Consider the following 15071-nt stretch of genomic DNA (forward strand, 5'->3'; position numbering starts at 1 on the left):
ATAGCTGTATACAAAGTTCAATGTGGCGTTTCTCACCATTGGGTCTCATGGGTTGGAAAGGGTTGCCTGAGTAGTGCTGGATAAAGGGGTCAGATAGATATGAGGGGTTCTGAGGGGGAAAGGGAGGGGGGTGATGTGGCAGCCACACTGAGCCTGGTGCTGATGGTGTCCAGCATGATTTGCGTTACCTGCTATCATTTTTGCTTTTCTAGTTGCAAAGTGTTCCTAGAAAATAGCAGGAGGAACACCCAGGTTGGGCGTAGACAGCATCAGTTTTGGGTGGAAGCTCGGATCCATGTTTGCTGAATGATAGTACATTGCAACAAGAAAATTGTGAAGCAGCCATTTGCAAACAGCAGCTAAATTGAGTTTGCAATCATTGTCTTACCCACTTCATTTACAATCAGAGTGAGGCAGCTTAGAAGTCAGATGCTGGTCAAAGGCAACTTGCCACATGACATTGATACTTGCAAATTGTATCCAGGCATATCAATAATGTTGAAGTTGGAAGCAATCATGGTATAAAAGGCCAGTGCTGGCCAAAGGGACACCACTAATCATTCAACTTCCAAGGGTCCCATGTGAACCACACAACTTCATGTCCTCACCTGTGATGTAAGTGAGCGATGGTACTGAATACAGTGTTAGGTTTAGCATTTGATGTGGCTGTAGGGCTGGGAAGATGGTATTGCACTGCAGGTGGTCCTTTTTCACTTACAGTACATATGGTGGTCACTCAACCAGAGTAGAACCTGCAGCAACTGGCTGTACATGCTAAGGAGGAATATTCAATGCAGACATGTCTCCCATTATCTGCATCTACCAAACCCTCCAGAAACCTTAAATAAACTCAGGTAAACCCAAATAAACATAAGATTCAGCCATTTAGATCTTTAACTTGAGTACAGTCTATACTGTGTTCCCATTGGCTTGTCAGTATATAGACTTGCACAATAAAATTTATGTAAACAAAAACAGAGAAGCTACTTCTCACTGCAGGTGAATTCCCGCAGTGTTACATTGATTACATCACAAGCTTAAAATTTCGCTAATAATAGCATCAAGTTGTACAAAATGGGCAACAGAGAACAGCAACATGCATTTTTTAAACTCATAGGATGGCACGGTGGCTCACAGTGCCAGGAACCTGTGTTTGATTCCAGCTGCAGGAGTTTGCACTTTCTTCCCCTGTCTGTGGGTGTTTCCTCTGGGTGTTCTGGTTTCCTCCCACAGTCCAAAGATGTGCAGGTTAGGTGGATTGTCCATGCTAAATTGCCCATAATGTCCAGGGATGTGCAGGTAGGTGGATTAGCCATGGGAAATGCAGGAATAGGGGAGAGGGTGAGTTGCTTTTTGGAGGATCAGTGTGGACTCGATAGGATGAATGGCCTGTTTCCACACTGTAGAGATTCTATGATTGCTAGGATGTGGGTGATATGAGCTAGGCCAGCGTTTGTTGCCCTCGAGAAGGTGATGGAGGTGCAGCTAGGGATGGGCAATAAATGCTGGCCTAGCCAGTGATGCCACATCCCATGAAGGAATACAAAAAGTGCTGCTTTTGTCTCTGCTCAGTGTGGGAACAATATGCAAACAAGTCAAATATTGCACAACTAGAAGGTCAGTTGGCTTAATTTCATCAAAAACAATAACTGATAACTGCTTGAGATTATATACCTGTAGTCATTCACTCACTTATGCTTTTATAAAGAACTGAAACAATTTTGGATCAATTACACTTGAATACAAAAATTATCTCTATCTAGCTGCTCAGTCTCTATCAGGAAAGAGAAAGATCTCACAATAACGATGGGGGACGGTGCAACATTCGTTATCGTGCTGCATCGGGTCTGGAAAAATCACCCTCTGCACAGAGATTTTCTGGGATTTTATACACTTGATAGCCACAGGCTTTCAAATATGACCCATGGATTACTTGGTATGTAGCACATTCACTTTATTACCTATACAGTCAACAGAGAATGAACTTGCATTTACGTAGCATCTCAGGATGCCTAAAGCATTTGATAACCAATTTTAAAGAGTATTCACTGTTGTAATGTAGGGAAATGTGGTAGCAATAAGCAGTAACATCCCACAAATAGAAATAGCATTGATTAATGTTATATTGATGTTCGTTAAGGATAAATGTTATACAGGACATTAAGATGACTCACCCTGTTTTTCTTTGAAAAGTGCCAGCTAATAAATGAAAAATAACATTCATAACGCACAAGTGCCAGGAAACAACTATTACCAACAAAAGAGAATCTAGCCATCTCTCTTTGACATTCAATGTCATTATTGTTGGTGAATTTCCCTATTTCAGCATCCTAGGGGTTACTAGTGACCAGAATCTGAACAAGAACAAATCTGAGGTCAGTAAATCACCTCCTGAATTGCCCAAGCCTGTCTACACCTACATGGCATGAGTTAGGAATGTGATGAAATATATCACACTTGCCTGGATGAGGGCAGCTCCAACAACACACTAGAAATTTGATGCCATCCAAGATACAGTAGCCCACTTGCTTTGCACCTCGTCCCCAACTTTAAGCATTCACTTTCTCCAGCAATTATTCTTAGTTGCATTGGTGTGTACCATAGGAAGGATGCACTGATGCAATACACTGAGGCACATTCAGTAGCACCTTCCATACCAAAGACCTCCGTTACCGAGATAGGCAAGAGCAACACAGGATCATCACTACCTGCAAAATCCCCTCCAAGCCACAACACCCTGACCTGGGTCTATATCGTTCTTCTTTCACTGCTGCTCAGTCAAAATCCTGGACCTCCCTTTCCAATAGCACAGAGACTGTAGTGGTTCAAGAAGGAGGCTTTATTACAACTCTGTCAAGAGGAGATGAGCAATGCTGCCTTGTCAGCAATGCTCACAATCCTGGACAAATAGAAACAATCTTTTACATGCTGTTTAGTATTTCATCTAAGACACTTCAACTTTGTCAATGCAGCGCTCGCTCTCAGTACTGCACTGCATGTCAGTCTAGATTAAATGCTCAAAGCTCAGGATTGGGGTTTAAACATTCGACTTTCTTATTCAGAGATTAGGGGCTATCATTGAACAAAGATTTACATCAGTTGGAGCTAAGTTTGAATTTTTGAGTAGGATAGTTTATATTTCTTATTATACTGTGATGGATTTGTGAAATTCTAATCTTTAGCTAGTACTGATTTTACTTGATATTTGCATAGGTCAATTTTACCATGATGTTAACTATAAGGTGTATAACATCCATCCTGGATTGGACCCAGAAAAACCAGATGCTACAATGGCTGTAAAGGGTCATAATCTGACAGTAACAAGGTAGAAGTTTAAATTGTGGTTTTTGTTTATATATCTGAGAATATTTAAATGATTCTTTTGGAAATGTAATTGTGTTATAATTTTGACATTTCTTATAGAGGATGGCAGAAAGATTATCGATTGGATTCAAAGTGGGGTGCCAACATCACATGCTGGTTTGTTCACAACAATGGGAAAGGATTTATTGATGGAACTTACACTGACTATGTTGTTTCCTCCTTATTTGACTAAACATCCATACATCTGACCAGTTTAATAAAAAGAGATGTTGAAAAATTATAGTTTCTGTATTATACTTTTTCACATGGTCACTTCAAGATATTGCAAAGCATTTCACTGAATAAGTTAAGCTTGAAGTGTGATGACTCATTTTATCTACGAAAGCAGAAGTGCTCTTACGAAAGCTTTTCAAGTGATACTGCATGATCTTATCAGCCACCTGAATAGCCAAATGTGACCTATGAACATACCAAAATAGGAAAATGCTGAGCTGAAAAAAACCAATACCTACCAATCAATTAATCAATTCCTAGCCATATGGGTATAGTTGTTTCCTGGGTCCATGTAATCACATGTGAGAGATAAGTGAAACAGCAATAATCCAGAGCAAAAACGAATAAAATTAATCTGGGCAATTCTTCTCTGAACAAACTTTCCAAATCTATTTAACTGAAATAATTTGTCATTGTGGTCACAATTTAGTTCTATTGTTATTTTATACTCCCCAATCAAATAACGTTGGAGTTCTCATGGGTAGTAGGAACTGCAGATGCTGGAGAATCCGAGACAACAAGGTGCAGGGCTGGATGAACACAGCAGGCCAAGCAGCATCATAGGAGCAGAGAGGCTGACGTTTCGGGCCTAGACCCTCCAACTGCCGTCGAGACATCAATCGCCTCAACCTCTCCACCCCTCTCACCCACTCCAACCTCTCCCCCGCAGAACGTGCAGCCCTCTGCGCCCTCAGCTCCAATCCCAACCTCACCATAAAATCCGCGGACAAGGGAGGCGCAGTTGTAGTATGGCGCACTGACCTCTACATCGCCGAGGCCAGACGCCAACTCTCCGACACCTCCTCCTACCACCCCCTTGATCATGACCCCACCCCTGAGCACCAAACCATCATCTCCCAAACCATCCACAACCTCATCACCTCCGGTGACCTCCCATCCACGGCCTCCAACCTCATCGTTCCCCAACCTCGCACTGCCCGCTTCTATCTCCTTCCCAAAATCCACAAACCTGAATGCCCTGGCCGACCCATTGTCTCCGCCTGCTCCTGCCCCACCGAACTGATCTCCAACTATCTAGACTCCATTTTCTCCCCCTTGGTCCAGGAACTCCCTACCTATGTCCGTGACACCACCCACGCCCTCCACCTCCTCCAGAACTTCCAATTCCCCGGTCCCCAACATCTCATCTTTACCATGGACGTCCAGTCCCTCTACACCTGCATTCCCCATGCAGATGGCCTTAAGGCCCTCCGCTTCTTCCTGTCCCGCAGGTCCGACCATTCCCCCTCCACTGATACCCTCATCCGCTTAGCCGAACTCGTCCTCACACTCAACAACTTCTCTTTCAATTCCTCCCACTTCCTACAGACAAAGGGGGTAGCCATGGGTACCCGCATGGGCCCAAGCTACGCCTGCCTCTTTGTAGGTTACGTGGAACAATCCCTCTTCCGTACCTACACCGGCCCTAAACCCCACCTCTTCCTCCGTTACATTGATGACTGTATCGGCGCCGCCTCATGCTCCCACGAGGAGCTCGAACAGTTCATCCACTTCACTAACACCTTCCACCCCAACCTTAAGTTTACCTGGACCATCTCTAACACCTCTCTCCCCTTCCTGGACCTCTCTGTCTCCATATCGGGCAACCACCTAGAAACCGATATTCATTTCAAGCCCACCAATTCCCACAGCTACCTAGAATACTCCTCCTCCCACCCACCTTCCTGCAAAAATGCTATCCCCTATTCCCAATTCCTTCGCCTCCGCCGCATCTGCTCCCAGGATGAGGCATTCCACTCCCGTACATCTCAGTTGTCCTCATTTTTCAAGGACCGTAACATCCCCCCCTCGGTGGTCGAGAACGCCCTCCACCGTGTCTCCCACATCTCCCGCACCTCATCCCTCACACCCCGTCCACGCAATAAGAACCAAAAAAGAATCCCCCTCGTCCTCACGTACCACTCCACCAACCTCCGGATCCAACGCATCATCCTCCGACACTTCCGCCATCTGCAATCCGACCCCACCACCAAAGACATCTTTCCCTCCCCACCCTTATCTGCTTTCTGGAGGGACAACTCTCTCCGTGACTCCCTTGTCCGCTCCACACTCCCCTCCAGCTCCACCACACCCGGCACTTTTCCCTGCAACCGCAGGAAGAGCTACACCTGCCCCCATACCTCCTCCCTCACCCCCATCCCAGGCCCCAAGAAGACTTTCCACATCCAGCAGATGTTCACCTGCACATCTGCCAATGTGGTATACTGCATCCGCTATACCCGGTTTGGCTTCCTCTACATCGGGGAAACCAAGCGGAGGCTTGGGGACCGCTTTGCAACCTTTTCTGATGAAGGGTCTAGGCCCGAAACATCAGCCTCTCTGCTCCTATGATGCTGCTTGGCCTGCTGTGTTCATCCAGCCCTGCACCTTGTTGTCTTGGAGTTCTCATGCATCACCAGAGTTTTGTTCAAGGAAAAAACAATATACTTTGATTATAATGATTATTCCTGTGGATGCAGCATTGTTCCCTAATAGCTTTAGATATAGCTTCATGACATTGACCGAGAAACCTTGAAGAATAGGAACTATGTCACCAAGGTGTTTATCTTTCAGCACTGGATTCAGTGTACTATTATGGAATGCTTATGCTCTATGTTAGAAGAGTTCAGCTTCAGCACTTCGAGTGAAATTCAGCCCAGTACAAATGTTAACAGTTCTCATTGAAGCAGCAGTTTATAAACCAAAGGTCATAATGTTCACAAACAACATTCACAAATTTATACAATGATTATACTGTTCACTTGCAAGACTAGCATAAATGACTCCATTGCAAAGCAATTAGTCCTTCACAAAACTTTTATTTTTTTATTGTAACCTAGATATTTTAAACATATTTTATGTCATTTTTATAAGAGTCACAAAATTTTCTTCTCATTTCATACATCTTTATAGCATATCTGAATGACACTCATTTTATCACTGATTCAAGACATTTCATGGGATATGAACTTATGACCAATGGAACTGCTTGAGATTTACAACCTTTTCAAGAAGTACAGAATAGAAATTTCCTTTCTCATAATCTGAATTGGATTCATCTGAGATTCCATAGATTGAAGAACAAAGTCACCAAGCACCTGAACTGTCTTTCTGTCCCACACTGTTCTTCATTCATTAATTTCTTTACACTCTTTCACTTGCTCAAACTCAGTCAGTTATTCTTTGTTTCTGTTATCCTAATATTTGTTTAGGTAGGAGTTCTTCTATATGGTGGAACGAGTAACACTAGCTCATAACTCCACAGAACAATTTTCTTTGTGAACTCATAATGGCTTTATAAAACTCTTCTACAGGCTGCCCTCCCACCATTTAATATTCAATTAACCCCACACCTAAAGAGTGGAAGCAGTTAAAATTGACCGGTTGATCTTCCATCCAATATCCCATTATTTTCAATTTTAACCTGCATTTCTAAGCATGTGGTAGCTTTAAGTTGTTGGGGACCTAATTAAAAACTGTTGTCATCTACCTATGCTTGTAGGAGTCTTTAGCTCCTTTCTAGCAGCCCCCAATCTTTTAAAAGGCTCTTAGAGAGCTATCACAGTTCACTTACATTTAGCTGCACATTTATCACTGTTATCAACATTGTGCATTCCATTCAGATAAATGCTACTAAATTAAAGCACAGAATTTCCAATTTTGATTCTGTCCCACCAACTGAAAGATAATACAACCCACTCATCATCCACCTTCTGCACCAGGGTCAACTTTTAAACTCTTTAGGGGTCAGCGTGATCAGATGACATTTTTGATGTGACCCTTGTGAAGAGTGGTATATCTCTGTTTAGTAGCTACCATTACGACCTTCCAAAATGAGTACCACGGAATCTTGCCTTATGAATTTTTCTTCTATTTGTGTAAGGGATGAGAGTATGGCTGGTAAGGGCAGCATTGATTGTCTATCTGTAATTGCCCTTGAGAAGTTACTGAGCTACTTATTGAACCACTGGGTATAGTGTTCTACATCATTTATGATAGATAAATAATGTTAGGAAGGAAATTGCAGAATTTTGACCCAGCAAAAATGAAAGAACAGCGATTTAGTTCCACCTCAGGACAGTGTATGTTTTGTCGTGGAACCTGCAGGTGGTGGTCTTTCCAGGTACATTCAGTCCACTTTCTTCTAGGAAGTATACCTACGGGTTTGGAAAGTCATATCCAAAGAGCTCTGCCAAGTTATGGCAATGCTTCTTGCAGATAGTATTGAGGGACTGCTATGCTCAGAATCTTCACAGCTCCAGAAGGATGTGGGCATTGGTGAGTCAGTTGAGAAAACAGGATGAGATTGGCAGAAATGAGATTCTTGACTTTAAGAGCAAAAAATCAAATTCTCCTACGAAGTTTCAAGCTGCAAGATGAGAATCTCATTAGTGAGCATCAAAAGGCCTATTTGTATGTTTTAGCATTACCTAATGCATTACCTAATCTCGTCTCATGTAGCTTCCCATTCTACCCACTGGGTAGAAACTAGACAACAATAATTCACAACAGGAGAGTCAGAATGGGTAGTTGGTAACTCTAGCTTTCTGTTTCCACCTCCAGGCCAACATCTTGGACAGTAGTCATCAATATCTCAAGGCATGGCTGCATCCCCCACCCATGCCACACCCTCATGGCACACTTACAATACAATTCTGTTCTTGAACACTGCAATTTGCAGCACACCAGCACCTTTCATTGTAATCCTGCTGCCAGGGCATATTGTGCACAGGAACCGGCACTCATGGATTCGACCAGACTGCATCTCAGGGTTCCTCACTTGCTTTCTTAGCACTCATTCACTTTGTGTCTGCTCAGATGCTATAGCATATCTGCCTTGCCTTGCCTTGCATTTTTGCTGTTTCCCCAACTCCCTCAGTCAGAGGTTAAAGACTCACTGTACTTCTGTTGAGGAGCTGAACAGCGATCAGTCAGGGATCTGTTCAGCCATCAGTCCAGGCTGTCTGTTCGTCAGTTGTGGGTGGGCAATGATCAGTCCTGGGTGTCAGCCAAATGAAAGTCAAAGAGGGTTATCAGAAGCCACTGTGTGGTGAAAAAGTTGGCTGAACGTAGTATGCTGGGATCCAGGAGAAGGCAATGATTGAGATGGGGAGAAACTGAAAATATAAAGGGGATGGAAGGGTTGTTTGTGTGTGTGTGTGTCTGTATGTGAGTGTGTGTGTGTGTGTGTTTGTCTGCGCTTGCGCTTGGGATACAGTGCAGCATGATGTTGTCTTGAATAAACTATCGTGCTGACGGGGTCATGTTTGGAGATGAATCATAATTCAAAGGGATGTTTGGTAATGAGCGGAAGTTCAGAAGTGATGAGTTCAACCGAGAATGCCAGGACGAGAGGAATGTGGAGTTGAGCCAGTAATGTACCGTATCAAGTGTGACCTGCATTGCCTTCCATACGCATGCTAAATGTAAATGCGCTCTGTAAATGGAAAATAGCTGTGACCAAACCATGTGTCTATCTAAGCATACAAGGTCCACTTTTGACCTATATGAGGCTTATCAAGGGGACTGCATTCATCAGGGACATACACAGTGCAGGTTGAAGATGTCAATAATCATAACCTCCTGCATGTGAAATGCAAGTGGTGTTCAACAGTGTGGGATACTAATTCTGGTCACAAGTTAACTGGGCCATGTCATTGGTCACTGCAGATTGAAGATAGTCATCTCTATGAAGCAGAAGTAATCACAAGAAACTTTAAAAATGGCATCTATGGGCCACAATTCACAATGATAATTTAAGACCTCATCAGCTGCACAAGGAAACGGAACTGATTTTCTTTTCCGTAAACTGTAAGAATTCATCAGCATGCTCCTATGTGCAATATTGCCTTTCTGAGGTGATGTGGGGTAGGGTGGCAAAGTATCAGTAAACATACAGCACTTCCAATGTACTATTGTATTCACACACCTCGACTTCTGCTGCATTCACCGGATTAAGGTCTCTATGTCAAGCTCCATGTAGAGGAATTTCAATCCCTCCTTCTTGGAGCCCCCCATGTCCCACATTATGGAGGAGTATACTAAACCATCAAGTGCCAGATGCTTTACAAGGGTGGTTACAGGAAGCCATGAGTCATGACACCATTGCACAACCCCTGATTGAGGCTGAGTGTAGATATAATGCAGCCCAGTCCTCCACCAGGGAAATGGTACAGCAGATGATAGGCACATTGAAGATGGGGTTCTGAAGCTTTGATCAGTCTGGGTGATGTGCCTCATTATCCCAGCATGCTGTGCTCTGCACATCTGGAGCAGGCAAACAAGGGATGCGATGGGCTCTGAAGATCTGGGAGAACTGCAGCAGTGTTCCAAGTCGGAAAATGTGGACATTGAGCAGGAAAAACATCATCTTCATCATTATGGAGTGCTGTAGCATTGGATGCAACAAGCCAGACAAAACGTAACTGACACCTGCTTCAAATAGATGAGAGCTGGGTGCAGTTATCACTCATTGATTGTAAATCTGTTGCTCTTCAAAAGGCAGTCCTGTCTAATCCAAGAAGAAAATCGAGGTTCTGTTTGTTTGGCTATGCTTCACTTTTACTGATGCTGAATAAAAGTGAAGATTTTCAACCATTTCAAGGCTTTCCAGAATGTAAGGGGTTCACATTCAGCAATGAGAAAATGTTAGGCTACACTGGACGTTGGGAAAGACTATCATTCAGACAGGGTTTTGAGATGAGGCTTAGTAGCTTGTGTAGCTTGGTCCCTGAATAGCAATACCTTTACAAATGTGTATTTGTATTTGCAAAGAAGTGTCAGTCATGATAGTTATGTGCCCTGAGACATGTTTCTTTATGGATGCTCTCCCACTATGCGCACCGTGAAGGGCAACTCCTGGCTGGCAGCACCTTGACCAGGTGCATAGCTGGCCTTTATAAATAATAATGGCACCAGGAATCCCAGCAGGCCGGAGCAGTGGTGGATACTTCTGTCGAGAGGGATGATGGGACAAATGGAGTAGCATAGAGGGATGTTGCATAAGCAACAAACAACTTTTAGAGAATAACGTAAGAAATCTCACTTGAGCTCACAGAAATAAGCCCTCCATGAAACTCACAAAATTGACGCTTAGCCAATTTCTGGTCAAATTCAGCCCACTGTTTCTCATTTATACTACTAACCAGAATTAAAAAAATGTCTACCAAACTTTTTAATGGATTCAAAAGGTACTGGTTTATTATAAGCAAGACTTATTCATTAAATAAGTGTCAAAAAACATGTGAGCAGTAGATAACTGACTGAAATAACTCCACAGAGGTTGGTATCCAATCACCAAGTCACCCTTTATTTAAACATGGAGAATCCTTGACACTGATCCAGCTCCTCTCATTAACAGATTAACAGCCCCAATTAGGGAACTCATATTCTTTGAGGTCCAACTGGATAGCCTCATTATAATTGCTATACCCCTCTCCTTCTGAGGGCATAGAACTTAGAACTGTACAGCACAGGAACAGGTCCTTCTGCCCACGCTGTTGTGCCGAACATGACACCAAATTAAACTAGAGATAGTAGGAACTGCAGATGCTGGAGAATCCGAGACAACAAGGTGCAGGACTGGATGAACACAGCAGGCCAAGCAGCATCATAGGAACTAATCCTGTTTGCCTGCCTTTGGTCCCTATCCCTCTACTTCTTGCATTTTCATGTGCTTATCTAAAAGTCCCTTAAATGCCCTTGTCATGTCCGCCCCACCACCACTCCTGGCAGTGTGTATGAGACTCCTACCATCTTTGTGTAAAAAACTTTTCCCCTCACATCTCCTTTGAACTTACCCCTTCTCAACTTAAATGCATGCCCCCTTGTATTAGACATTTCAACTCTGGAAAAAGATTCTGACCGTCAACCCTATCTATGCATCTCATAATTTTAGAGACTTCTATCAAGTCTTGTCTTAGCCTCCACACTGCAGAGAAAACAACACAAGTTTTTCTAGCTTCTCCTTAATCCCTTTATATTATAAAAATACACTTTAATCCAGGCAGCATCCTGGTAAACGTCTTCTGAACCCTTTCCAAAGGCTTGACATCCTCCTTGTAATGTGGTGACCAGAATTGAGCGCAATACTCTCTAAGCGTGGCTTAACCAAAGTCTTATAAAACTGCAACATGACATCCTGGCTCTTGTACTCAATTACCCGACCAATAAAGGCAAGAATGCCATATGCCTTCTTTACCACCCTCTCTACTTTCGTGGCCACTTTCAGGGAGCTACAGCCTTGAACCACAAGATCCCTCCTTACATCACTGGTGTTCAGGGTCCTGCCATTAACAGTATACTTTTGCTTAACATTTGATCTCCCAAAGTGCAGCACCTCTCACATATCCGGATTAAATTCCATCTGCTGTTTCTGTACCCATATATGCAACTGATCTATATACCGCTGCATCCTTTGACAACCTTTGTATCTTTGTATCATCTACAAACTTACTAACTCACCCATCTACATTTTCATCCAAGTCATTTATGTACATATTACAAACAGCAGAGGTCCCAGTACAGATCCCTGCAGAACACCACTTGTCACGGACGTCCAGTCTGAAAAACATACTTCCACCATGACCCTCTATCTTCTATGGACAAGCCAATTCTGAATCCATGTGGCCAAGTCACTGTGGATCCCAAGCATCTTAATCTTCTGGATGAGCCTAACATGACGGACCTTGTTGAAAGCCTTACTAGAATTTCATTGTGGGCCAAAGGGCCAGTACTGTGCTGTACTGTTCTAATCCATGTAAACAACACTGCTCTACCCTCATTAATCACTTTTGTTACCTTCTCAAAAAATTCAATCAAGTTAGTAAGATGTGACCTGCCCTGCACAAAGTCATTCTGACTGTCCCAAATTAGGCCATGCTTTTCCAAATGTATATAAATCCTATCCCTAAGAATTCTCTTCAATAGCTTCCCAACTACCCACGTGAGACTCACCTGTCTACAGTTTCCTAGATTATCTCTATCCTGCTCTTGAACAGAGGAACAACATTAGATACTCGCCAGCCCTCCAGGACATCTCCAGTGGCTAATGAGGAAACTAAGATCTTGGTTAAGGCCCCAGCAATTTCCTCTCTTCTCTCTCTCTACAACCTGAGGTACATACCATTGGGCCCTGGCAACGTATCCACCATAATGCTTTTCAAGAGACCCATCACCACTTCTTTCTTGATCTCAAAATTACCTAGCATATTAGCATGCTCCACACAAATCTCATCATCCTCCGTATCCTTCTCCCGGGTGAATACTGACGCAAAGTACTCATTTAGGATCTCACCCACAATCTCTGCCTCCAAGCACAATTTCCCTCCTTTATCCATGAGTGGTCCTACCTTATCCATTGTTATCCAATTGTTTTTAATGTATCTACAGAATGCCTTGGGATTTTCTTTAACCCTACTTGCCAAGGTAATTTCTGGCCCCCTCTTGTTGTCCTAATCCTGATCTTGAGTTCCTGCTTTCTTTATATTCCTCATGGACCCTGTCTGATTTTAGCTTCCTAAACCTTACATATACTTCTTTTTTTCTTTTGACTAAATTCATAACCTTCCTCATTATCCAAGGGTCCCAAACCATGACACCCCTGTCCTTCCTCCTTACTGGAACAAGTTGGTCCTGAACTCTCCCCAGCAGGTCTTTAAACAATTCCCACATGTCAAATGTGGACTTGCCTGATATCAGCTCCTCCCAATTAACACTCCCTAGCTCCTGCCTAATATTGACATAAGTTGCCCTCCCCCAATTTAGTACATTCCCGCAAGGTCCTGATATCCTATTCATAGCTATCTTAAATCTTAAGGAGTTGCAATCACTGTTTCCAAAATGCTCTCCCACTGAAAGGTAGGTCACCTGGCTAGGCTCATTAGCCAATATAAGGTCCAGTATGGCCCTTCCTCTAGTTGGACTATCCACACACTGTTTCAAGAAACCCTCTTGGAAGCATTTAACAAATTCTTTTCTGTCTAAACCTCTTGTTCTAAGGGAGCCAGTCAATATTGGGGAAATTAAATTAATCTGCTATGACAACGCTGTTTTCATTGCATCTTTCCATAATCTGCCTGCATATTTGTTCCTCAATGTCTCGGTGGCTGTTGGGGGGCCTATAGTATAATCCTATCAGAGTGATTACACCCATCTTACTTTTGAGGTCTACCCATATTGCCTCAGTGAATGAACCCTCCAATATGTCTTCTTTGAGTGCAAATGTAACATTTTCCTTGATAAATGATGCAACTCATCCACTTCCTTTACCTTCCTCTCTGTCTCGGCTAAAACAACGAAACTCTGGAATGTTGAGTAGCCAGTTCTGTCCCGCTCTCAACCAAGTCTCTGTAAGTCTCTGCAGTTCCATGTACTGATCCAGGCTTTAAGCTCATCTGCCTTACCTTTAATACTCCTTGTGTCAAAATAAATACACTTCAACCCACTAGCGCCATCGTGTTCATTTATCTGACATAGGCCAGTTTTTTTTTGTTGCTCCTCCTAGGCCTTTTTAGCACTGGGTCAGCTTCCTCCAACTCTGCCTCTGATATGGACGGCATGTAGCTCTCCTCTCACGCCAGGAGCGTCTTGGAAGAAATTCATGTTCATTTTCAGGCGGTGACATCCACTGTATCTATCTCAGATTCCAAGGTATTGATCAATACCTTGATCAAGGCTTGATCAAGAGGGAGTACCCATGGATTCCAAAGCAGTCGGAAAGGTGGTGGAGGAGTTAGGCATCTTTTGTTCCCAAACCATTTGTGAGTTTTCAGCTTCCATATGGTCCACATGATTGTTCAGAAGCATCACGTCTGCCTGAACTTTATATGTCACTGGGCCTGACCTCTCATCCAAAATGACTCTTACCCAATCAGGGCCATTCCCGTGGTTCCTACACTAAACATCATCACCTGAAGTAGAGACATAGAGTCATTTAGAATGGAAACAGACCCAAAACCATTAAATCCATCTGTCACTCCTCAGCCCATTGACCCAACTGGTCAAGATCTCTTTGTAATCTTAGATAACCTTCTTCACTGTCCACTATTCTACCAAAAATGTAAATTGTCTCTTTCGCCAAGCAGAGTCTTGTGTCCAGCATTGGCATTTCTGTTTCAGCCTCACCTTCCGAGGAGCAGGAAAGCTGATGTTTTGGGTCTGGACCCTTCTTCTTTCTGAAGAAGGGTCCAGACCCAAAACTTCAGCTTTCCTGCTCCTCTGATGGTGCTTGGCCTGCTGTGTTCATCCAGCTCCATACCTTGTTATCTTAAAGAAATAGCCTACAGTTTCACTAGATACCGACTGTCGCAGTTCCCATTTGACTATAGGACCACCTCACGTGCAATTACAGGGATGGCCCCAGCAGATAGCTAATGGTGAGAAGAACACATTGAACTAATACTACCCCAATGGTAAAATGGGAGGCATCTCATGTCAAATCCAGATCTTGCTTGGGATCACAGTGTGCCAACAGC

The 15071-nt window shown here is 43.4% G+C and overlaps 1 protein-coding gene across 1 annotated transcript in view; it reads left to right on the forward strand.

Annotated features, from left to right (window-relative positions):
• The window catches only part of LOC109934851 (inter-alpha-trypsin inhibitor heavy chain H3-like), a 45869-nt gene extending 42285 nt beyond the window's left edge, over window positions 1–3584 (forward strand). The window contains exons 17-19 of the mRNA XM_048606397.1: window positions 1764–1936; window positions 3214–3325; window positions 3424–3584. Coding sequence (XP_048462354.1) covers window positions 1764–1936; window positions 3214–3325; window positions 3424–3556 — 418 coding nt within the window. The 3' untranslated portion in view covers window positions 3557–3584. The remainder of the gene's footprint in view (window positions 1–1763; window positions 1937–3213; window positions 3326–3423) is intronic.
• The last annotated feature ends 11487 nt before the right edge of the window (window positions 3585–15071 follow it).

This window comes from Rhincodon typus, chromosome 16 (genome assembly GCF_021869965.1).
Source record: "Rhincodon typus isolate 14 chromosome 16, sRhiTyp1.1, whole genome shotgun sequence".
NCBI classification, from domain to species: Eukaryota; Metazoa; Chordata; class Chondrichthyes; order Orectolobiformes; family Rhincodontidae; genus Rhincodon; species Rhincodon typus.